The 24,336-nt window shown below is 44.0% G+C and overlaps 2 protein-coding genes across 3 annotated transcripts; one reads left to right on the forward strand and one right to left on the reverse strand.

The window, feature by feature from the left end:
* Positions 1-990: 990 nt before the first annotated feature.
* Positions 991-6,349, reverse strand: LOC115269315 (chorion peroxidase-like). 2 transcript variants are annotated; one of them, XM_062847095.1, is made up of 6 exons: positions 6,187-6,349; positions 5,797-5,947; positions 5,588-5,730; positions 4,188-5,518; positions 1,677-2,232; positions 991-1,612 (listed from the first exon to the last, which is right to left on the reverse strand). In XM_062847095.1, the coding sequence occupies exons 1-6, from the start codon at positions 6,335-6,337 to the stop codon at positions 1,263-1,265; spliced, it is 2,682 nt and encodes an 893-aa protein (XP_062703079.1). In that variant the 5' UTR covers positions 6,338-6,349; the 3' UTR covers positions 991-1,262. The 2 variants fall into 2 exon arrangements, with proteins under 2 accessions (XP_062703079.1, XP_029733783.2); XM_029877923.2 differs by having other exon boundaries at positions 5,797-5,953.
* A 12,345-nt stretch (positions 6,350-18,694) lies between these two features.
* On the forward strand, positions 18,695-19,924 carry LOC115269292 (uncharacterized). The gene has a single exon (XM_029877877.2). It carries the CDS (start codon positions 18,895-18,897, stop codon positions 19,657-19,659), a length of 765 nt encoding a protein of 254 aa, XP_029733737.1. The 5' UTR covers positions 18,695-18,894; the 3' UTR covers positions 19,660-19,924.
* Positions 19,925-24,336: the final 4,412 nt, after the last annotated feature.

A 24,336-nucleotide genomic window follows, 5' to 3' on the forward strand; every position in this document is an offset into this window, starting at 1 on the left:
AATATTCGGTAGTTGGTCAATTGCCAGTCGCGGCGCTGGCATCGTTTTTGCTCCCTTTTTGACGTTTGCTCACTACCGCCATCTAGGGGTGGCTTGTCCAAACACGGCATGACTAGCATTGGGCGATTACGATTTCGAGACGATGATTTTTAATTTAATTTGTTCTAAGTGTTACGTCTGTTTCTCTGTGCGGGTAATTTCCCATACACGCTCGCGTCAGAATACCCATTTTTTCATTGCTATCTCTGTCGCTCTTCAAGAGGCTCCATTTAAAAATACCCATTTATGAGTTGGGCCGCCCAACTTGAAAATGGGTATTTTTAAATGGAGCCTCTTGAAGAGCGACAGAGATAGCAATGAAAAAATGGGTATTCTGACGGGAGCGTGTACTAATTGAATCCATCTCTTGAAATGTTTCAATTCACCATGGTGTGCACTATTTGTGGCAATATGGTGTTTGTGGCGTTGATGTTTTCATCGTGTATTGGTTTGCAACCTTACTCAAGTGAAAATTCAAATCCTTACACAACTTTCTGAATGCAATTTGTTCTAGCCTGGATGTCTGTTCTCTGTGCAGTTACCAAGTGTTCGCAAATGGAATGTGGACTGGAGACCCTTCGATATCCCCGTTTTGTGTACTCTTCAAGAGTACAAGTTGTGGAAAGGAATAATAGATTAGAATAGTGTTATCATCTGCGAAATTCTTGTTTGGAAGGTGTGTCTCCTTCGATTCGGAAATGGACACTTGTCGGTCGTCTCGTGTTGCCCCTATATTCAGAACAGTCCAATGTTGTTCACCTAAAGCAAAATTTCGAGAGCCCTTCAACGTTACATATGTACCACACAACGCCACAACAACGGTGATTCAACATCACTTGAAGAGTTTCAAATAGTTGAAAACTTCTTCGATAGATAAGTTACTTTGCATTTAAGTGATAACAATGGAACTGGCAGGAATTTCTCAATCGCATAATAAGTTCAAGGCCAAACTATTGATGACTAGTCCTAAATACTTTTCTTTACAAATGATGGAGTGATTCACTGCGCCTGTCAGAGTATTGCTTAATTTACAGAACTATAATCCACATGTAAAAACAGTTAGAAAACGAATGCACTAGATTAGTACCTAGTTTTCGAGCAACCGTGAGTTTAGTTTTCTGGTAGGGATCAATGGATCTGACGTTTGACAATTGATCGTTAAAATCAGATGTCAGATCACATGATCCCTACCAGAAACCGTGCTACAGTGCAACAGACCTCTCTCAAATCAACGTATTATCTGATGTCATGGATGTTGAAGTCGTAGTGGTTGTCGTCGTCAATCCTTCGGTAGTTGTGTCCGCCGTTGACGAATTTGTTGACACTACGGTACTGGAGGAAGGTTGCACAACCACTCCAACTTGCGCGGTCGCTAGCTTGACCCGCCTCGAGTCGGCATTCTTCCGATCGCGAAACACTGAGAAGTCGAACGTGTCCAGCTGCGAACACGGAAGCTCCGGATTGTCTTCGCGGTTGACCTTGCGCATCAGGTAGACTGGAGATTGCGTGATCGCGTCCGAATTCCGACAGATTATACTCGACAGCCGGGTGTTGTAGATCTGCCGTAGTTGATCTGTTGGGAGAGACAAGCACTATTAATGAACTCCCTGTGAAGACTACGCATCAGCTAGACTTACCCCGGGTGAACCGCTGCGGTCCTCGCCGGCGTTCGTACCAAAACGAATCACCCTGCTTCAACCGCAAGAACTGATCGGCCAGCAGGCAGGTGATCAACGGTCCCACTACGCCGCCCTCCACGGGCGGTTCGCTGAGCGCCCCCGAGTAGACGTCCACGTTCTCCGGTTCGCCGTAGATCTTGCGCATCTGCTGGTACGAACCGGCGTCCACCACCTTTTCCAGCTGGTCCCAGGTGTCCACCGGCGGAAGCCGGCAATGTCGTCTCCAGTGCGGGTAGGACGGAAGGCCGTGGTCCCGGCCCCGTTGGATGTTCAGCGATACGAGGTCCAAACCGCAGGGCCGGTCGTGCAGCAGATCCTGCGCTTTCTCGAACAAGTGTTCGGTCAGTTCGGTGGTGAAGTACTGATCGTATTTGCCCAGAGGGGTGGTCATGGCACCACCGATGGCGTCATCTAGGCCGGTTTTACCGTACAGGGAGTACGGGTTGAACAGCATCTTGTGCAGTTCGATGCCCGAGGGTGACGAGGTTGGGTCGTGGGTTTTCTTCATCAGGCCCTGCGGAATGGGGTGGGAAGAAAAGTTTGTTTTGAGAATTAGAGTCAATACAAGTATGAGGTCTGTATCATTCATCGGAAGTTCCAAACAGCACAAAACCTATCGTTTCATGGATCTGGAGACCGAGTAGGTGAAGTCACGATGCCAAGTCTCTTGAGTTGAGGAGAAAGAGGCTCTTCCGTAGCCCACGGACGATGAGCCGGATGCCGCTGCGGAATTCGAAACCAGCGGTTCAGCAACAGAAGATTGGTGAATCCGAAGATGATTTCAGCGAGAATGCGGACAGTTAACATATACCACAAGAAAACCCTTTGGCGATCGAGTTTGAACCGGATGATCAGGGAGACAGGCGTTCCAGCCAGTGGTCCTGAGTCGGCAACTCGGAAAAGTCGTGGCAAGTTGCCGATACGTTTCGAAGACTACGAGGCAGGTGTTGCTACTCACGTGATCGAGGAGCTAGCGAACTACAACGAAGCGGTGAAGTCTGAGGAGACAAGATTCTGGGAAAGTGCCGTGGACGACGAGTACCAGTCGCACATGGTGAACGGAACCTGGAACCTAATCGACTTGACAGTCGACAAGGTGTTAGGTAGTCATTGCCGATGCGATCGAGGATAGTACCACGTACTGGCGTGTCGTCGGTGCGTTGATGTACATTGTAGAGTGTGCAGGACCTGACACAGCTGCAAGTGCGTCGATCCTGGGGAGGAATTTTGCCTCGTCAAAGGAAAATGACTGGACACCAGCGGTTCAGCAGCAGAAGATTGGTAAACCCGAAGATGATTCGAGCGAGAATGCGGACAGTGAACATATACCACAAGAAGATCCTTTGGCGATCGAGGTTGAACCGGATGATCAGGAAGACAGACGTTCCAGCGAGCGGTCCTGATTCGGCAACTCGGAGAAGTCGTGGCAAGTCGCCGATCCGTTTCGAAGACTACGAGGTAGGTATTGCTACTCACGTGGTCAAGAAGCTAGCGAACTACAACGAAGCGGTGAAGTCTGAGGAGACAAGATTCTGGGAAAGTGCAATGGATGGCGAGTACCAGTCGCACATGGTGAAGCTCTTATGTAGCTACTTTTGTTAGTATGGTGGAACCTAGAAGGGTTCCCAATAGCGATGCGATGGAGGATAGTACCAAGTAGCGGCTTGTCGTCGGTGCGCTGATGTACATGGCAGAGTGTGCAAGACCTGGCATAACTGCAAGTACGTCGATCCAGGGGAGGAAGATTGCTTCGCCGAAGGAAAATGACTGGACGGCCTCACCGAGAGTGACCCATGTTTTTAAGGACACCGTTGGTTGGAAACTGAAGCTAGGAGGCGTCGAGGCCAACGAGCTAGTTATGTACTGCCAGGAGACCTACAATCGCGTAAATCAATGCCTGGTGCTGCAACTTTGTTTACCAGAGGCACTGTGTTATGGATCAGCCGTTGTCAGGACTGTGCAAGCCTTTCTTTCATGGAGGCCGAGTTTATCGCTTTGGAAAGAAGTTTTGTGAATGAGGTGCTTGCTGGATGACCAGGGCAGACGGGTGCGATACTCGCCCATGGGGACAATCGAGGTTGTTTTGCTATCGAAGATCAACAGAAGGAAGGTCGAAGTATATGGACTCTAAGCAGTGCCTCGTCAAGGACTTGGATCAGGTACAGTGAGCTATGCGTAGCTAGTTTCAGAAGATTCTATGCTGGAAGTGGCGGATCCCTAGCGCGTTTTGGACTCAGCCTTACGTATAGACATACGCCTTGATGCATTAACGCGGCTTTTCGAGATCTTTTACTCATTTAGACCCATGAAGAGCTCTTGAGATTGACAGAGCATCACAATGCTTCATGGCCGAAGCCTTCGACGAATTATGGACCCAGAAACGTTTAAACTGGACTGATCCAGACTTCCCAGTCCACTATCATCTTGATTGATCACTGGAAAACCCCACATTCCTCACACAGTACTTACCGGCAGCAACGTATGCGCAAACCGGAACGCCGACGCCGCAAACACGTTCGCCACCGACGGATCCACCGACACGTTGTACGTGTCCCGGTCACTCTCCGGATTAGGTGCCAACTCCATCCGCTCAGCCGTATCCTCACCCACGATAACCGGTACGAACTCCCCGTACGTAATGTGCTGCATCTGGGCGGCCAATATCCGGCGAGCTTCCTGAAACAGCCGCTCGTCATCCCAGTCCGGGTTGACCTTCTTCAACTCCCCGGTAAGGTTGTTGTGGTGCCGGGCCCAGATCAGGTGCATCGACGTCAAATGCAGGTTCTCGTTGGCCCGCTCGTCGCCGGACTCGAAGCAGTACTTGCCGGCTGCGTTCATGGCTTCCTCGTTGCAGCCGTCATTGGGGTCGGTAGAGATCGGAAGGAGCTCCCGGTTATCCGGGGTGACGTACATTCGAAGTTTACCGTCCTGACCTGTTCGTAGCCGTTTGACCTTGGCATCGTCTGATCCGTAGACTACGGAGCCATCGATGTACGCCGTTGCCTGGTTCAGCTGTTGACGTGGTCCGAAATGACCCGTAGGAGCGGGGATCGACCGGACGAAGTTCATGCAGGTTAGGTTGTAATCGTGGAAGTACGGGTCACCTGGTCCCAGTGGGACCGGGAAACATTCCGGATGCCGAGGCTGGCCAGGGTCGCAACATTCGATGGCTTTTCCGCCAACACCCTGGTTCAAGGCCGTAGACGTGATGTCATGGTCCAGGAACTGTCCCCAGACAGCAAGCATGACGGAAAAGTTGGGGTCGTTATGGTACGATGGTCGATGAATTTGGAGGGACACTTGGCGGGCGCTCGGCAGTTCCTTGCCTTCGACGGATTCGCGAGGGCTGGACACTCCATCACCGTAGTCCGGAGTCAGTTGTCGCCGAAATGGTATCAAGGCGACGCCGTACGTATGAGGGTTCTTCTTGTTATTGCACGTGCCATTGTTGGTGCGATACCTAGCATTGAAGTCGCACTGTTGAGTTCCGTTCTGATGAGGCATCTTGATGGCCGGGCCCTTACCGATACTCCAACGGCGATGCCGCTTCTTCATGTTATGCTTCCGGGCGATCGCATTCGTGGCCTTGTTCTCCACGTAGCCGACCTTGGAGGCAAGACGGGCAGCCAGGGTTGTGCTGACTGCCCTCTGGTGCCGGAAGGTCGCCGACTGTACCGGAGGTGCCGTCAAGGCCTCCTCCAGCAGCTCCTTGTCACCCAGGGCTTTCTCCCCCTCGGCAATGGCGTCGGCTGCGTCCTGTTCGGTTATGTTCGGCGCGTCCCATATCGGCGTGGGTTCGTCTGGAGGGGAGTAGAAACAAGCGCGTGGTTACATAAGGTTGACTCAGCGTAAACACGCGAAGACCTTACCGGCTAGTGGAAAGCTAATCAGATTAAGCAAATCCGGGAAGTTCGCCGTTTCCGTTACGTTTGTGCTGTTGGACGCCCCACGTTTTGCGTCGCCCATGATTACGTAGCTGAGGCTAATGATGATTCCAATGATGAAGGCACCGCTGAGATATTACAAGGAAATGTTCTAATTAGAAATGTGCTATCGGGCCTCGTTCAAAGGTACTCACAAGATGGCGGTACAAATCCAGCACTGGAAGTTTTTCACCTGGCGTTCGCGTAGCGTTTCATGGCCCTTGAGCTGATGGACATAGGACGAGGACTCGGAATCCAACGCAGATGGTGGAACCGAAGTCAAGGGCGTCCGTTCGTCGGTCATTTCTGGAACTACCGAATAAATCAATCAATCAACTTATCACGTAGTTCCTAGGGACTTGCAATGAAGCGTAACAGGGAATCCTTTCAAGTTCTTCAATTCGACTGAATGTAAAACTTCTTAGATGGCCTTAGTGTAACACGTTTTCAATACTTAAGACTTGTAGATGTTTCTAACTAAAATTGCACCACATTTTCCAAGAATGACTTGCAACCTCCCACACTTTTCCGCACTGCGCACTAACCTAGATCTTCGTGAAGCACGAGGACTGTGTGTGACTTGCCCGGTCGCTCTACTACGACTAAATGAGAAACCGCTAATGAACTGATGATCGAAAGTATGGTTCGCGGCGGTAGACGCATATAGGACATTCGATATCCCACATTCCCCATCATTACCACAAACTGCAGCACCAGTCAGTCAGTGTTTGTATGGGTTGCACATAAGAAGAAGTTCCTTCATGCAAAGTGCGTTCCGAGGAACTACCAACCACTTTTAGGGGTTTTCTTTCGTTTTCTCTTTTCTTCACAGACATAACTTCCCAAGGCACTGCTCCTACAAAAAGACTAGTGTGATTTTTTCGACATTCCTGCTTGAAGATGGACGTATTACACAAGCTGACCCAGCTCATTCGGAAGCAAGGAACTAATCGGGAGTCATGTACCTATATAGGTATCAAGTTTACAACTTTTACTATGAGAGGAGACTCCTGAAAACACGGTCACCTCATTCGTACTCACATATTATCGGCATACATGTATACCTTTTGCGTATTAAAAACATAAACGCATTCGGCGTTGGCTGACCAAAGCCAGAGGGGCACTTGTGGGGATTCATCGCTCGCGTACGGAATGGAACCAGTTCGGCGCACAGATTCACACGAGCTGTGACGACGACGGCATTAAAAGCATGCATTCTCTGTCTCCAGTTTGCGGTTTAGAGCGAGGCATCTCAACTCAGGAATTACAACATTGTAAATTAGGCGCAATTTTATAATCAGTCGATTCAGCGCACGTGATTCGTTTCACGTTTAGGGAAGATTCAAATATTACGTCCATCGTTTTTCGGGATTTCTAGACCCCCCTCCCCCCTCTGTCACGCACTTTTCCTATACCCAATACACGTACTGTCACACTTTTCTAGACTCCCCCCCTCCCCCAAATGTTGGACGTAATTTTTGAACGTTCCCTTACGCGCAAGAGTAATTGAAATTCTGCGCGCGAGAAGTTGGGTGCAATATCGCTTGCAAGATTGTGTTGTAACTGGCATACACGCATCAGGCCATGTGCCAGTTAAGGTGCACCGTCCTCGTTCCTTACTCAAATTAACTGCCAAATTATATGTGCGCAAACCTCATAGACAGAGAATCATTCGTTTCCATTGAACATTTTCCTAGATTTTAAGCGGGAACCGTAATTCTGCGTCGACTCCGACTTCAGCGTGAACGGATCCGTCATTAGGCCATACGAATACCTGAGTAACTCTTTATACAGCCTGGATTCGCTGGTCACAGACAGAAATGCTGTTTGATTGATATAACCACAGAGAACAGACATTTAAGCTCGTACAAAAATACGTCGTAATCGTGTGTAAAGGATTTAAGTGCACCTCAACGCCACCAACGGAGACTGCCCCACATATAAAGTCGATTTGACCCCACGATGGCAGTGTTCATCGTTAAAATACACTAGCCCACAAAGCGACACGAGCGCTAAACGGTCAAAAACGGCGAGCACTAGAAACAAATATGACAAAACAACAATATAAGTGATAGGACGCTAGCGCCGCGCAACGGGAGCATAACCACATACTCTGATATGACCGTTACAAAGTTTTACACAAGGCAGAAAGCGAAGATAGACGTCTGTCCCAACTAACAATCACTCATTTTACAAGCACCTTTACGACGAATTGATTCAGCATGATGCTGAATAACATTTGGATAATTTTCAGGCACAACCTTTGTTCGGGTTTTGTTCACACAAATTTGGAGAAACTGTAAAGCATAGTGTTGTGTACCAACTGAAATGTTTGTTGTTAAATCGTTTTACAAATATATAGTAAAGCTGTTATTCAGCTTCAGCAGAAATGATTAAAAATATAAAAATGCAAATTTTTTCAATTTCTACGAGAGTTTATGATTGGAGCTTAATGCTGTGAACAAATATTGTGAAATAATAACTACACATAAATTTACCTAAATCCAGATTCGAACTCGAGACCCGTCGATTGCCAGCTGCATGCCTTCCTATCTGCGCCATCCTAGAGATGATGAATTGCAGCGCTCAAATCAAAACACAAACTTCCCGTGGTTTTATAATGATCAGACTCTGACTTCTATACAGCAGTGGTGAATTAGCACAACATTATGGTGAACGACTGAACAACAGAATTATTCAGCTGTTGTTCGGTAAAAAACACGTGTTTTTCATCATGTACTCTGAGTCGAAGTATGATGAAACGAAAGCGCTTATTTGACTTGTGAAAAACACATTATTCAGATACATGTCCTAATTTTTACATGAACTTAACAAGAAGCAGAAAAAAGTCTTGTTAAACTATGTTGTAAAGGAATTACTGCGAGTCGAATAAAAATCTTATTAAACGCTTGAAAAGTGTTTTGAATTATCATTATTAATACCAATACGAAAAGTTGAACATTGGCTACTTTTTCAATTGAAAAAGCATTTGTACAGTAATATGTACAGCATATTTTTAGTTCAGCTATAATTACTATTATAAAGCAACAATTCAGCATGCATGCTTGTTTGCGGCTGGCGATTGTTAGTTGGGGTTCTCTGTGATATAACTGTTTCCATAGTTCTCTCAAACTTCGAAGATATGCTTGGCATAATTGCTTCAAATGGTTGATTCATAATGATTTGCATATCAAACATATGTTCCATTTGAATCAACACCATTGAACACCAACCATCAAATGCTTAAACCAGGGTTCCTGATTTCCACTTTTCACCTTCTTCCACATTCGAAGACAGTCAGCAGCGAACGGTTGTCGCTTTAGTTTGCGTGTTTGCTTGTCAGCGACGACAGCACCCTCCGGCGAACAGTGGGAAGCCACACTTGGAAATTACTCATTCGTCCACATTTGCATCGCAAGCGATCGAGCGGTGAGGGAAGATTCATTTATTACGTCCATCGTTTTTCGGGATTTCTAGACCCCCCCTCCCCCCTCTGTCACGCTATTTGCCTATACCTAATACACGTACTGTCACACTTTCTTAGACCCTCCCTCCCCCCAAAATGTTGGACGTAATTTTTGAACGTTCCCTGATGCGATTCGCGAGTGATACGAATGATATTGTGCATAAGAATTTTTGATGTTTCCAAAAAATGTTTATTATTTTCTTTGCTAATCTAGCATTTCAACAACAATACACTAAAAAAGTATGCATTTCATGCAAAAATTCTCTTCTAGTTATGATAAAGCCGCTTCGATCACTCACCAGTATTCTTTACCATTCGCCATTCATTCATTCGCGTGCGATCCAAACTGCGACGAACGGCAACGAATATCAATGTCAAACAATTTGCGCATCGCTTCCCACTGGTGATGGGGTTGCATGTTTGATCATGACCTGAGAGAGAGGAGACAGCTGGCTTCGATTGCGTGCTACCTAATGTCAAGGAGGACCTGTCACAAACTGTCACCGAAAACCGAGCTAAAATTGCACATTGGTGGTGCGTAGTGGCCAAATATCCAAAAGATTTTATTAAAATTTGGCTCCGTTTGCTGTGATCGCATATGTTAAAATAATGATGGTCAGTTTCCCTCAATCAGCGCAAAGAATCCATTTATTTTCCATTCTTTGTCGCAGCGAACTCAATATGCAAATCATTTTTGACCAACAATATATTTTCAAACCATTGTGCGGCGCACAAAATTGTAAAAAGAAGTAAGAAGAAGAAATGTAAACATCGTGGCTGTCAGTGAGCTGTCTCCTCTCTCTCAGATCATGACTATCCGTTTGCTGCATCTTTCTTGATTCACTTCAGCAAAGAGGAGTGAATGTGAATGGAGTGAGGCGAAAATACCGATCCTTGGCTTAAACCAAGCATAAATGTCATTACTTGAACCCGTGTTGACCGAGCCTTCTGCCTAGCTGCTCATTGTTCATCATGGCGGCGATAGTTCATAATGAGGACGGTGACATTGTCGTTTCATTGTAACAATTTTATTAAATAAACCGATCACTGCCTGCCTCTGAAACCAGAAGAAATGCGCTCTGCCATTATATAATCAATTTCCGTGAAGATTCAGCCATTTCAGCTTCAGGTAAGTGTGCCTGTGCCACCGGTAATGGAGTGCAAGAATTCACAAGCTCATGTCTGTGTTATGTTTTTCAGATGCAGCTTGTAACCGTACACCACCAATCGAAAGATGACCAAAAAAGCGGCATCCGTAACACCGAGACCGGAACAATGCCATACAGTTAGGACCAACCGGTTCGGGCAAGAGAACCCTTGGCTCCGCTGATAAAGGAAAATTTTTGCGTGTTCCACCTGTCCAGCGGCCGGTCATACTATGAAAAGTTCACCCATCGAAGGTCTCAAAGACGGACAATGTGACTGAGAACCCTTAATGTTCCCAGTGTCTTCACCAGCCAACAGAAAGAATGGCTGGGACTGTAAGAATCGGCGGCTATCACATTTATTGTTAAAGTTTTTGTTGCGTGCTTGAGTTTGTGATAGTAATGAAAACACGTCTGCTGCGTAGCGATTGCTGGATAGAACTAAACATTTATTCAAATTCAAATTCATGGCTACTTATAGACTAACATCTCCCCTTAAACATTAATTTGTGCAACACCCAAAGCTTGAATAGCTTGAAGATACATCCTTCCGCTAATCGATTTTGTCAGCACATCTGCCTTCTGTTGCTTCGATTTCACGTTACGTTACGCTACGTTACGTCACGTTACGTTCAACCTGTTCTCTCACAAAATGGTGTCGCAAGTCGATGTGCTTGTTACGGGGAGAATACCCTATCTCCTTTTCTGCCAGACAAATTGCACTGCGATTGTCGCAACTTATTTGAACTGGCAGTTGGACCCCGAACAATTCGTTCCGGAATCCTCACCACCACAAGGCTTCCTGTGTAGCGGCAGACATAGCCATGTACTCCGCTTCGGTCGTAGAGAGTGCAACGGTTGGTTGTTTTTGGCAGCTCCACGATACAGATCCACCAGTGAACTGGAAAATGTAGCCGGTGATTGATCGCCTCGATTCGGGGTCATTGCCCCAATCCGCATCACTGAATCCTTCGAACGCTCCTTCTTCTTTCTTTTTGTATACCAGTTTCATCATCCTTGTTCCTTTCAGGTAACGCAAGATTCTCTTGGCCGCCACCCAGTGCGCCTCTCCGGGATTGCTGCAGAAGCCACTGACGGAGTTCACAGCATATGCGATATCGGGCCGGGTACACTGAGCCAAAAACTGTAGACCCTCGACCAACTCTCGGAACGGTACCGATGCCATCCGTTGCTTTTCGGTTTCGTTCCCTAGACTCATCTGTTTCGACAGCCGCTGATTCCCGTCGATTGGCGTCACTACTGAATTGCACTCGGTCATATTGAAGCGCTGAAGCAGTTCGTCGATGTATCGTTGTTGGTCCAACATGACTGCATCTTCAGACCGGGTGATCCGCATGCCCAGAACTTGCTCCGCTTCTGCTAGATCCTTCATGTGGAACTTGGACATCAATTGCTCCTTGACGTATTCCATCCACCTCGGCTGATTGGAAAATATCAGCAAATCGTCGACGAAAACGGCAATAATGATAACGTCGTCACCATTCACGTGGTAGTACACGCATGGGTCGAAACTGGAACGCTTCAAGCCGGACCGCTTCCATTCCGCATCGAGCTTCGTGCGAAGCTTCGTGCTCCAAACTCGACTGGCCTGTTTCAGACCATTCAAGGCTTTACGCAAAGGGCAAACCTTCTTTGGAAACTTCTTATCCACAAATCCTTCGGGCTGCTCCATAAAGATCTCCTCTTCAGACAAATCTCCCTGCAAGAACGCCGACACAGCGTCCATCTGATGCACACGCTGGCCCATTTGAGTAGACAAAGCCAGTAGGTAGCGAAGGCTGGCGTACCTGACTACCGGAGAATACGTCTCATTGTAGTCGACACCTCTCACCTGCGAAAAGCCCTTGACGACGAGCCGAGCTTTGTAGCGCTGAACCGATTCATCAGAATTGCACTTCAACTTAACACCCATTTGCATTTCAGCGCCTTCCGTCCTGCCGGAAGGTTGGTCAGCTCCCAGGTCCCGTTGGACATTTGTGTCTCGAACTCTTCTGCCATCGCTTTCCGTCATGCCATTCGGTCATCGCAGCTCATTGCCTCTGCATACGATTGAGGCTCGTCGTTTACCTGTAGACACGGAACACTATCAGGGAGAATACTGCAGGTCATATCGTAATCTGAATACTTGCCTGGGCGTACGCGCTTCCTCGACAGAGCTGAAGGAATTCCCGAGAAACTCTTGGAGAAATTTCCGTGGAACTCAGGGCTTATGCTCTTGTTTGACGTTTGACGTTTGCTCACTACCGCCACCTAGGGGTAGCCCGGCCAAGCACAGTACGTTTAGATTGGGCGATTGCGTTTCCATGACGATGTTTTTTATTGAAATTTGTGTTAAATGTTTCTCTATGAAAAAGCTCTACGAATGCATCCAGAAGTTCCTGCGGAAATTCCCATTGCGATTCTCCCAAGAAGTGCTTCAGTGTTTATACATGAACCCCTCCAGTTCCAAGTTCCGCAAAAATTTCTCCAGATATTCCCCGGAAACATCGCCTGGAGCTCCGCGAGAATCCCTTCAGGAGTTCCTCGGGAATTGATCCAGAATTTCCTCAGAAATTCCTTCAGGAACTCCTCGGAAATTCCTCCAGAAGTATCTCGGGAATTCATTCAGGATGGCGTTGGGAATTCCTCAAAGAAATTTTCGACAAGTTCCTCGAGATATCCTCCAGGAGATTCTAAAGATCCTCAAGAAGTTTCTCAAAAATTCTTTCAGGAGTTCTTCCGGAACTCCTTCAAGAATTCCTCGGAAATTCCTCCAGAAGTTCCTCGTGAATTCCTATAGGAGTTCCTCAGAAATTCCTCCAGGAGTTCTTCCCTAAGGAATTCCTCCAGAAGTTTTTCGATTTTATTTTCCAGTAGTTCCTTGTGAATTTCTCTAGAGAATCCTCGGAAATTCCTTCATCAGTTCCTCCAGAAGATCTCTAGGAGTTCCTGAAAAAATACGTCAGGAGCTTCTCAGAAAACCCTCAAGTATCTCGGGAATTCCTCTAGAAGTTCCTTGTGAATTCTTCCTGTACTACTCGAGAAGTTTACGAATCCAGGAGTTTTTCGGGAATTCCTCCCGGAGTTCCGCAAGAAGTTCTTTCAAGAGTTCTTTAGGAATTCCTGAAAAAAATGCTAAAAGTCTCTTAAATAAAGACAAATCAATCAATCAACCTGAAAGATTCCTTTAGAAGTTTCTTAGGATTTCCTCCAAGAGTTTTGCAAAAATTCCTTCAGGATTTCCTCAGGAATTCCTTCAGGAGTTTCTATGGAAATCCTCCAAGAGTTTCCCGGGAGTTCATAAATAAACTCCTCAGAAATTCTTCAAGGAGCTTCTCGGAAATTCCTCCAAGTTCCTCGTCAATTCCTCTAGGAGTTCCTCCAGGAGTTGCTCCTAGAGAATTTGTTCGGGAGTTTCCCAGGATTTTTTTCAGGAACGCATCCGGAATTCCTTAAGGAGATTTTCAGGAATTCCTTCATGAGTTCCTACAGGAGTTTCTAAGTTTCCCCCAGAAGTTACTCTAGAATTCTTCCAGGAGTTTCTCTTGAAATCTTCCAGGAGTTGGTCGAGAATCCATCCAAGAGTTTCTCGAATATTCCTTCAGGAGTTCCTCGGAAATTCCTCCAGATGCTCCTCGGGAATATCTTCAGAAATTCATCCCGGAAGTCCTTCAGGTGTATGTATCTTAAAAAAAATCCTTCAAGTTTTAAGGAATACCTCCGGAAGTGTTTCGAGAATATCTTCAGGAGATCCTCGGAAATTCTTCCATGAATAGCTAAGGAATTCCCAAAGGAGTTCCGCGGGAATTCTTCCATGAATTCTACAAAAATTCTTTCAAGTTACTCGGGAATTCTTCCTGGAGTTCCTCGGGAATTCCTCCAGAAGTTCCTTGGAAATTCCTCCAGGATTTCCTCGAAAATTCTTCCAGAAGCTCCTGAGGAATTCTTTCAGGAGTTCCTCAAGAATTCTTCCAGGAAATCCTCGAGAAATCTTTTAGGAGTGTTTTTGAAAAATTCTTCCTAATGAATTCTTCCGGAAGTGTCTCAAGAATGTCTTCAGGAGATCCTCGGGAATTCTTCTAGGAATTTCTAAGGAATTGCTCAAGGAGTTTTTCGGGAATTCTCCCGTGAGTTCCTCGAAAGTTCCCAGGGAAATTTCTCCAGGAGTTCCCTGGGAATTCATCCATGAGATCTTGGCCCTTGGCAATTGCTCCTTGTATTTTATTGGAAATTCGTCCATCCATTGGCATGTCTTAAGTGTAGCATTAACGATTCGTTCAGGAAATTCATTAAGAAAATATCCGTAAATACAGGGGGTGAGAATACTCGGCACAATTCATTTTGTGCCAAATGTGCCGGTGATGTGCCGACTGTGCTGAAGTGTGCCGGCCGTTGCCGGCGTGCTGGCAGTCATGCTGTCAAGTTGATTCATTATTTTTTTATGTATCTGGCACATGGGGTGGGACACTCGATTTTGTATTACAAATATTATAAATATTAATGCCGATATTAATGATATTATCAAGTATTCATTGATAACATCATCGTTGTGGTCGTTGTTTACAGCTGTCAAAATACATCAACATAGTTTAAACATTCAAACCGGGGTTGAGAGCGCCATGTTCAGCATATTGCTATTTTGTTATTTCTTTTGTTCTGGTCTCAGATACTACTTTTTGATGTGGGACAGAATCTACAGATCATTTTCAATGAATCTTGAAGTTCAATGATCTTCATTACGCGCCATGAAAAAATGGAACAGAAAAAAAAACAGGACTGAATTCAGTTTCACAAAAGGGGTGACGGTTTTTATCGACGACCGAGACGGCATCAGCTTGGAATCGATTGGTGAGGGCCTCGTGGGCTGGAGGCCTTGCCCTGGCCGACCTAATAGGGCCGGAACCCGTCCGAGTTCCATCGAAAAAAAATCCAAAAATTGATTAAGTTGAAAATCAAAATTTGTTTGTATTTTAGTGATTTTCACTTGTGTGTTTTGTATTTGGGTGTTCGTGCTATGATCCGTAACTGCCCAGAATAATTATAAAAAGGCATATTGTAACATTTTCAAATAATCATTTTTCTTGTTAATTAAAACGAATTGAATTTTGGCGAAATTGTGAGCATTTATTTCAACAATACAACATAAACATTTTATGCCAAACAAGACTATGCTGGTAATTTAACCGATCAGTGGTGGTCGCTGGTAATCCATTACAGAAGATGAACTCTGCATTCCATAAGGTTGAGTTGATTCCGGAGATTCCGGTCCTACGGCTGACCGGGGTGAAGTCAACGGCCATCGTAGCTTTCACTAACCTTATAGGCATTTCAGAGGCGGAAATGATATTGGTCGTGAACCATTGATCTCTCGGCAGTCATATTTTATGTCTCGTTTTTCACGCTGATGCACCGCCCGGATACGCTCTAAGAAATATATTAGCCTAAAATTTGAAAATAAACATTCCTGTAAGTTAAATTTAGACAATAATGAAAACTTACCGTATTGAACTGCATAATTACTATAGTCATCTTCGCATGTCATTAGTCTTTGTGTACAAAAAAAATCACAGCCGCCTTGATGTGCAGCATCGATATTACCAGATATTACTAAACTAATATAATATTAATTGATATTACTGCCAATATTAATGAGTGTCCCACCCCATGATCTGGCAACCTTTCGCTTGTTTTGTTTTGTTTTATGCTGAGAGAGAGGAGACAGCTCACTGACAGCCACGATGTTTACATTTCTTCTTCTTACTTCTTTTTACAATTTTGTGCGCCGCACAATGGTTTGAAAATATATTGTTGGTCAAAAATGATTTGCATATTGAGTTCGCTGCGACAAAGAATGGAAAATAAATGGATTCTTTGCGCTGATTGAGGGAAACTGACCATCATTATTTTAACATATGCGATCACAGCAAACGGAGCCAAATTTTAATAAAATCTTTTGGATATTTGGCCACTACGCACCACCAATGTGCAATTTTAGCTCGGTTTTCGGTGACAGTTTGTGACAGGTCCTCCTTGACATTAGGTAGCACGCAATCGAAGCCAGCTGTCTCCTCTCTCTCAGGTTTTATGTTCCTATCTTGATTCTTGCACAACTTAAATAAATATTGTAATCAAAAGCAATCTCCTGCAGGAGATTATGATTATGGCCTCGGTTTTGACAAAATAACTTCCCTGCTTGCTGCGCTCATTTGATAGAATGAACAGTTTGAATCGGCATCCTTGTTATTCCTTCCTGCCGATGCACATGGGAGAATGTACACGAAATGCAACCGCGCCGAACGGCCGGACCGTGTGCAGCACGCAATGCCACCGCATACCCCACAGGAACGCTGCAGCGACGTAGCATGAATTAACGCTAGTTTGCATCGGGTTATACCATAGAGCGAGCCATAGAGACCAACTTCGTCATACTGTTAGAAAAAAATGCAGCGCTTCGAGCCGCTTCCGATACTTGTTGCATTTTTTTTATCAAAAGTGTTGATAAAAGTTGTTTTGTTATTGTCTTTCTCGTCCAGAAGAAGAAAAAAACACAAAAAAGTGCTCCCAGTTTGATGACAGGCAGCTTCATAAATGTGCCGGCGAGTGTGCCGAAAGTGTGCCGGGCACTGTGTGCCGAGTTTCCCACCCCCTGCGTAAATACTATTTACAAAAAGCAATATTTCATTCGCTAAACAACCCAATTGAATCGTGCCAGTTTAAGCACACTGGCATCACTCCCAGCACCTGGCATACAGTTTGTTTACGTTTGATTTCTAACCTCAAAACCGCTACCTCTGCTAAATGAGCAGGAAAATTCGAGCAGGAAAAAAGCTCACCTAAAGCGCCGCCTACACCTCACAGCACGAACTTCGAGCAGGAAAAAAAAAATTCCCCGCTAACTTCACATTTTTGAGCTTTTTTCCTGCTGGGTTCACAATTCTGAGCTTTTTTCCCGCTAACTTCACACGTTGAGCTTTTTTCCTGCTGAGTTCACGTTTATAAACAGAAATTGAATTTAAATAGTTTCCAGCGTAAAAATCGTGCGTTGAAAGAAATTAGAATATATAATTTAACTACTATTTATAACAGGTAAGATTGCAATGAGCGAATTATTATAATTTGTAGATTAATTTTCCTTTAGGTTCCAGATACCCGAGATATCCAGAACATGATGGGTGATAATTTTTAATCGTAGGAGAAAGCAGTCAACGGTGAGTCTTCATGGGCGATACGAGCGTTGGCAAACGCGTCACTATTGTACGTGCAGTTGAATCCCGGAATTTTCGACTAGCGAAGTTGGATTTTTCTCCAAATCCGTGCGTCGGACCTAACTTCGGAAGTGATGCGCTGTATAGCGGACAAGGTTTACTCTACAGCGCATCACTTCCGAAGTTAGGTCCGACGCATGGATTTGGAGAAAAATCCAACTTCGCTAGTCGAAAACTCCGATTTTCAACTAAATTGAGAATATATATTTTACTTCTTGCTTAAATGAAGTCTCGACTGAGGATGAGCCTGCTTCACAGGTAATGAGTATCTACCCAAGTTATGAACTGAAAGTTGTATTATGCCGTTTTTCTTTATTATCCAGTTCCAACCTGGGTTGGAACTGGATCAGATCGCGCGGGTATCAACTGGAACAAAGTAGGAAAAATGGAAACAAGCACACGATATTTTGAACACAGACGGCAACATTCAAATTATAAAATCACTTACCATCATTCTCAAATTGACTCCTTCCGAATTCGCAAACGCAGGGGCTAGTAATACTAGCAGTTTCCAAATAATTTCCACAAAACAATGAAACATTCAACGTGACCAACGTTGAGAAAAACAAACATGGCTGACCAAATGTTGAGCTCGCCAGCCCGGTGAACCGAGTTTTCTCGGTATCTGTCTACCGAATTTGTATATTCTCCAGAAGAACTGAACTTCTCGGTAGTTATGACATATTAATCTGTCATTTTTAACGAACATTCGGTTTCAATCAACAAAATATCGAAACTTACCGAAACCCTCGGTTTATCAGTTGCAACCGACTGAGTTCGTTTGAAAAATTATACCGAGTTCGGTATTAAAAACTAAGTGTGCAGAAAGACATTAATTACGTTGCGAAAGTATTCATTTTTCCGTCTGTGTAAGGGTAACGAAACGGCCTACTTTTCCACACTTGAACAAGAGTGCCGAAAAGTAGTACTTTTCGGCACCTTTACTTGAATGGCCAATTTTACACAATTTTGCAGTTTTCTATCGTTAATGAAGTGAATCCGCCGGAAGTCTTATCAATTTCACGTGTTGCAGGTCACTCCCGGTATTATTTCATCGAAAACATCTCCTCCTTGAAGGAGAAGTGCCAAGCTAAACTGGACGGAAACTTGAAAATTTGTGATAGTCAAATCGACCTGTTAGTCTACTGAACTGACTACTTGATTGGAAATGTGTTGTGTTGGTTGTGTTTTGAGTCGGGCGCTGTTCTTATACCGCTTTTCAGTAATTCAATTTTCTGTTGAAATCGTCGCTTATAATTCTTAAAACCATTACCGGAATACGGCCATCGTCAGCCCGCGCTCTTTCATCGGAAGACTGCAAACCGTGCATCGTTTTTCTGCGAAAAAAGTGAAACATCTAGTTTGATCAAACTCGCCATGGATTGCAAAAAGTGCCTCCTTCCAGTTAAAACAAAGGATCACCCGTACATTTATTGTAATGGGTTGTGTGCTGCTGTACACCATGCCGCTTGTGTCGGGTTAAATACTAACGATCTCGCTGCAGTATCGCCACCAAAGAAAAACAATATGTGGCTGTGTGACGAGTGCCTGATCGAATTCGTTCAATGGAGACAGGAACGAACTGATATCAAAAACGTATCTATCGCCGAACCAGTGCCATTACCGAATCAGTTGGAGCAAAAATGCCCACTTCAACGTGACATCGAAGAACTTAAGAACACAGTTGAATCCATACGGTTGGCTCTTGCTTCACACGAAAGATTCAATTCGGATGCCAGATCGCGACACTCGACTCCCAATACTACGAGCTTATCGCAGCAAATGGATAGCGGACTAGGTGAAATGTCGAATGTACCTGATGCTTTGGGCCGATCAACAGATTCGATACGCGAGGATGACAGCTTTGACTTGCTACTAACGAACATCGATGGAAATGTTTCGGAAGAAGATATACAACGAATGGTCGCTCGTAGTTTGGGCGCACGTGACAATGAGATCATACATGTGAAGAAATTAGTGCCACGATGGGTTGACTGTAGCACTCTAGACTACATCTCATTTAAAGTAGTGTTAAATCATAAATGGAAAGTTAGCGCAATGTTATCAGCTACTTGGCCTAAGAACGTTAGATTTCGTGAGTTCAGAAAAGTACGGTGCCCGTGGAGACCTGAAACTGTCTAATTTGTGAAGTGTTTTATGAGTTTTAAAATAACAATTACATTTGTCGTCTTATGTCATTATTACGATGTTAGCTTTAGCAGAGTTTGTTTGTTGTTGTATAATGAAAGTTCTGTGATGTGATCGAGATTAATTATTAAGCTAAACCTGTATTTTCTGCCTTTGTTACTGTTTTCTGGTTTAATGTGTAATTGCTTATGTTAATTTTAGTCTTAAGTATACACATCATTGGGGCGAAAGTATGCCTGTTGATGTTGAGAACAATAAAGAAGAATAAAAATTAGCTTATGCACGTGGACGTCTACTTACTGTTTTCTCAGCTAAGTTAAATGCGCGAGACATCGGAATGCGCGCGTGTAGCTAGAAACTATTGTACTAGATGGATGTTTTCCATAATTACAAAAAATGTATGCAACTCGTTGCAAAACTCGATTTTTTCAGCACTCGTTGTATTTATCCAACTCGGCAAGCCTCGTTGGATAAATGTACAACTCGTGCTGAAAAAATCATCATTTTGCAACTTGTTGGATAAAAAACTATTTACTCCTGTACACTTTTTGTGTTCCATTTTGGCCCCATATCAACTGCAAAATTTCAGCTCGATCGGAGAAACTATATTTTAGCGCCAGCCGTTTCAAGTTTTCATACGATTTACTATGCGCAAAAATCACTTTTCCAAAGAATAATCGCCACAGGTTGCCCCTTAACCCCTAAAAATAAGTCGACGACTCGGTCGACGAATGATTTTTGTTGGAAATTTTGGAGGAACAAACCCTCTGAAGACAGCAAAGCGATCTAAGGCATGTGAAAAATGTTATTGACTGAAAACCGAATGACATGCCAACGCTGTTTAACATGTAAGGAATTACAATAAATAATAAAATCTCGTTATTTTATTGATCGGGTAAGGCTTAATAACATTTTCCACGAATGTCGCATCGCTTTGCGGTCTTCGGAGGTCTGATTCCTCGTGAAGTTATCTACAGAAATCATTCAACGACTTATTTTTAGGGATCAAGCGATTTTTCTTTGAAGAAGTAAATTTTCTCCATAGACGAGTGCACCGATGAACTGAATTCATCGCGGTCCGGGAATTTCGACACTAGAGCGGAGCCGGTTCCAATCACAATTGAACGATTCTGATTGGGAATGGCCTCACTCTAGTGTCAAAATTCCCGGACCGCGATGAATTTGGTTCATCGGTGAATAAGTCCATAGGGATCGTAGATCTTCAACCGCGTGCAGCCAGCGAGTTCGCGGCCGCCCACGAAGTCGCCTACCTACCTCCACCGGGTTCTCTGCTGAATATTGTTTTCGCTATTCTTTCTTCCGACATTCGCACTACGTGTCTAGCCCACTGAAGTCTGCCGTATTTTATACGTTTCACAATATTCGCATCTCAGAATGAGGCTACGTAGACTCTTAGTAAGGGGACGGGGGGTCTGGCCAAAGTCTGGACTTCATACACATTTCAAAAACCTACAATGATAATTATGTTGGAATTATTTGACAGAAAAGATGATATTCTAGTAATATCAATCACGTTCGTGTTTTTTTTTTTCATTTTAATGAGAAAATAGTGCTGTGCAATGTTTGGAATCATGGAATCATTATTTGCGTTGTGTTCCTAATTTTTGCGCACTTTCATTAAATAAATATTGCACGTGAATACCTCCGACTACATCGTACTCTACACTTAGGTTTGTTCATAAACCACGTAGACCAAAATTTGACCATCTCAGACCCCCCCCTCCCCCCTCGTAGACTTTTGTCCATACAAAAATTTTGAAATTTGTATGAAGCGTAGACTTTGGTCAGACCCCCCCCCCCTCCCCCCAAAAAGTCTACGTGGTTTATGAACGGCCCCTTATGAACCATTTACATATTATGTAAAACTAGTACTGACAATTGCATACCTCCCTCTCCAGCATGTAGTAGATTTTGTATGTATTGTAATTAGTAGAAAAATATATGAACCGTAGCACTATATGGCTTTCACTTTCTGTCTACAGCGTGACGTAGTTTGTGAACAGTCTTTCATTTGGCTTTTCCGGTGGCCAAAGTTAGGGCCGATTCAAATGTGATGTCCGCCATTTTTCAGGATGTTCAGACCCCTGCCCCCTTTTGTCACGCTTTATCGCATACCTAATACATGGACTATCAAACTTTTATTACAAGTTTTATTTTTGTGTTAAATGTGCTATTTTAACTTGTAAATAGTTCCCTAGAATTAATGCACATTTATAGGGCTCTGGCAGAATAGAGTCCTATTTCGATTGCCAACATTCAGGCCATTTCGGGCCGTGATTAAGTACTAGAGATGTAAACCTTTCCCTGGCACAGACTTCAAGTTATAGAACTCTAATGATGAAACCCGAATCGGGATGCCCCCTTAGGATTAAAAAAAACTCCTAGACAAAACTCAAGCTATGAAAGCAACTAATGCTGCGAACGAAAGGCAACCGCCACAGAAAATACGATAACAGGATTGACTGATGGACCAAAAACATTTATGAAACCTCGTCATCCTGTCATCGGAAATTGTTATCCTCTAGGGTAACAGGGCAAAATATTTGTTCTGTGTTGTATTTGTCCAATTGTGATGTCCTAATTTATTACGCATTTGTAAGGTACCACTATAATATGTTATATTTTAATGTGCATTTGTAGTGCTTCATTATTTTTTCGTAATTCTTTCTCAGACCACTCCCCCCACCCCCCCCCCCAAATTGATGAACGTCATTTTTGAATAACCCCGTATTGTGCTGCCAGTAACGGTTACTTCATTCACCGGGAAGCTTTTACAATAATTTTACAATAATTATTGATCTTCTCGAGCCACGTTTTGCATGATGGCCACTGAAAAATCCCTCATGAAGATATGTATGTTGGATTGTTCACGCAGTAGTATGAAATGCAAACGAATTCAAGAACCCCTCCGTCCCCCCTCCCTCCTAGGACAAAGTATTTTAATGATGATCAATTAAGGACCCACTATCTGAACATCTTTAGTTTAATGCCAAAGCAATAAATAATAGTATTTTTGATGACTTTTTGTGCTATTCAGAGCATGCGCAAAGTTTGGCACACTATGCGCAAAGTTAGGAACAAACGAAGATTTTGTGCGCAAAGGCGCAAAGTCATAGGAACAAGCTGCCTATAGTTTTTATATTTTAAGTATTTTTTCGGTTAATAATATTATTTTTTCTCTAGTTCAAACTCAAACCTAGTCATTAGCCTATCGTATACGGTACGTAATTTATGGACAGCACTTTATCGTTTTCCTAAAAGCCCTTTAAGTGGAATTCGTGTTGCAATTCCTAGTTTTTGGAATTATTTTGGAAGAAATATCGAAACATCTGCTAGACATCCTGTAATCTTATTTAAGGATTCAACCGATTTCAATGAATGCTTAAAGGCATCAGAGAGTTTAGCAAGCAAACCCGTGCAAATTTTCGAAAGCGCTTTTTAAAAGTACCGTCAGTGTACCAGTAGCCGCTCATGACCCAATAGCCGCTCACTGTTGCAAAAATCAAGTTTTCACGCATAAATACCCCCTTTTCGTCGCTGATATTCTTGGACAATATAAATTAAATGAGAGCAAAGCATTTTATGCAATATTTACCAAATAACATAAATTTTAAAAACAAAACTGTTGGAAAATAAAAACACAGGCGAGGCTTTGTTCTCCAAACCCAGGCACTGACTGATATCGCTACCAGCTCAGTACCTCTCTTTTATTCAATCTAGGTATAACATATTTACAATTTATTTCCATTTACCTACCAGTTGATACCTAGCTCTCCACTGAGCTGTGTGATGCTCAGGATTTACCTACCATTCAACAAAAACAGTAGAATTTTTTGAGCGGCTCTTGGACCCAAAAAAGCTGTAGGAAATTTTATGTGTTCCAATAACCGCTCACGCAAAAAAATACGTGAAAATTGTAAAAACAGTCGATTTTAGTACACAGTGTATTCAATCACTCCCGCTGAACAGGAAAAAAAAATTGTAAAAATATAAGAGTTGCAAAAATAATTCACTTTTCCGTAAAAGATGGCCATACATTTGTCCGTGAGCGGGATTAGGACCACTTTGGTCTCTCTCTCTCTCTCTCTCTCATCTCTCGTCTCCTCTCTCTCCTCCTCTCTCTCTCTCTCTCTCTCTCTCTCTCATCCTCTCTCTCTCTCTCTCTCTCTCTCTCTCTCTTCTCTCTCTCTCTCTCTCTCTCTCTCTCTCTCTCTCTCTCTCTCTCTCTCTCTCTCTCTCTCTCTCTTCTCTCTCTCTCTCTCTCTCTCTCTCTCTCTCTCTCTCTCTCTCTCTCTCTCTCTCTCTCTCTCTCTCTCTCTCTCTCTCTCTCTCTCTCTCTCTCTCTCTCTCTCTCTTCTTGGCGTAACGTCCTCATTGGGACAAAGCCTGCTTCTCAGCTTCAGTGTTCTATGAGCACTTCCACAGTTATTAACTGAGAGCTTCCTCTGCCAATGACCATTTTGCATGCGTATATCGTGTGGCAGGCACGATGATACTCTATGCCCATTTACGAAAAGATCCTGGACCGACCGGTAATCGAACCCGTCACCCTCAGCATGGTCATGCTGAATACCCGTGGGCCCTTTGGTCTCACACAAATTGTAATAAAATCATACTTTTATGAAAAGTCTACATAAGTCTTGTTGTGTA

The sequence above is a fragment of the Aedes albopictus genome, chromosome 1 (assembly GCF_035046485.1).
Source record: "Aedes albopictus strain Foshan chromosome 1, AalbF5, whole genome shotgun sequence".
In the NCBI taxonomy this organism is placed as follows: Eukaryota; Metazoa; Arthropoda; class Insecta; order Diptera; family Culicidae; genus Aedes; species Aedes albopictus.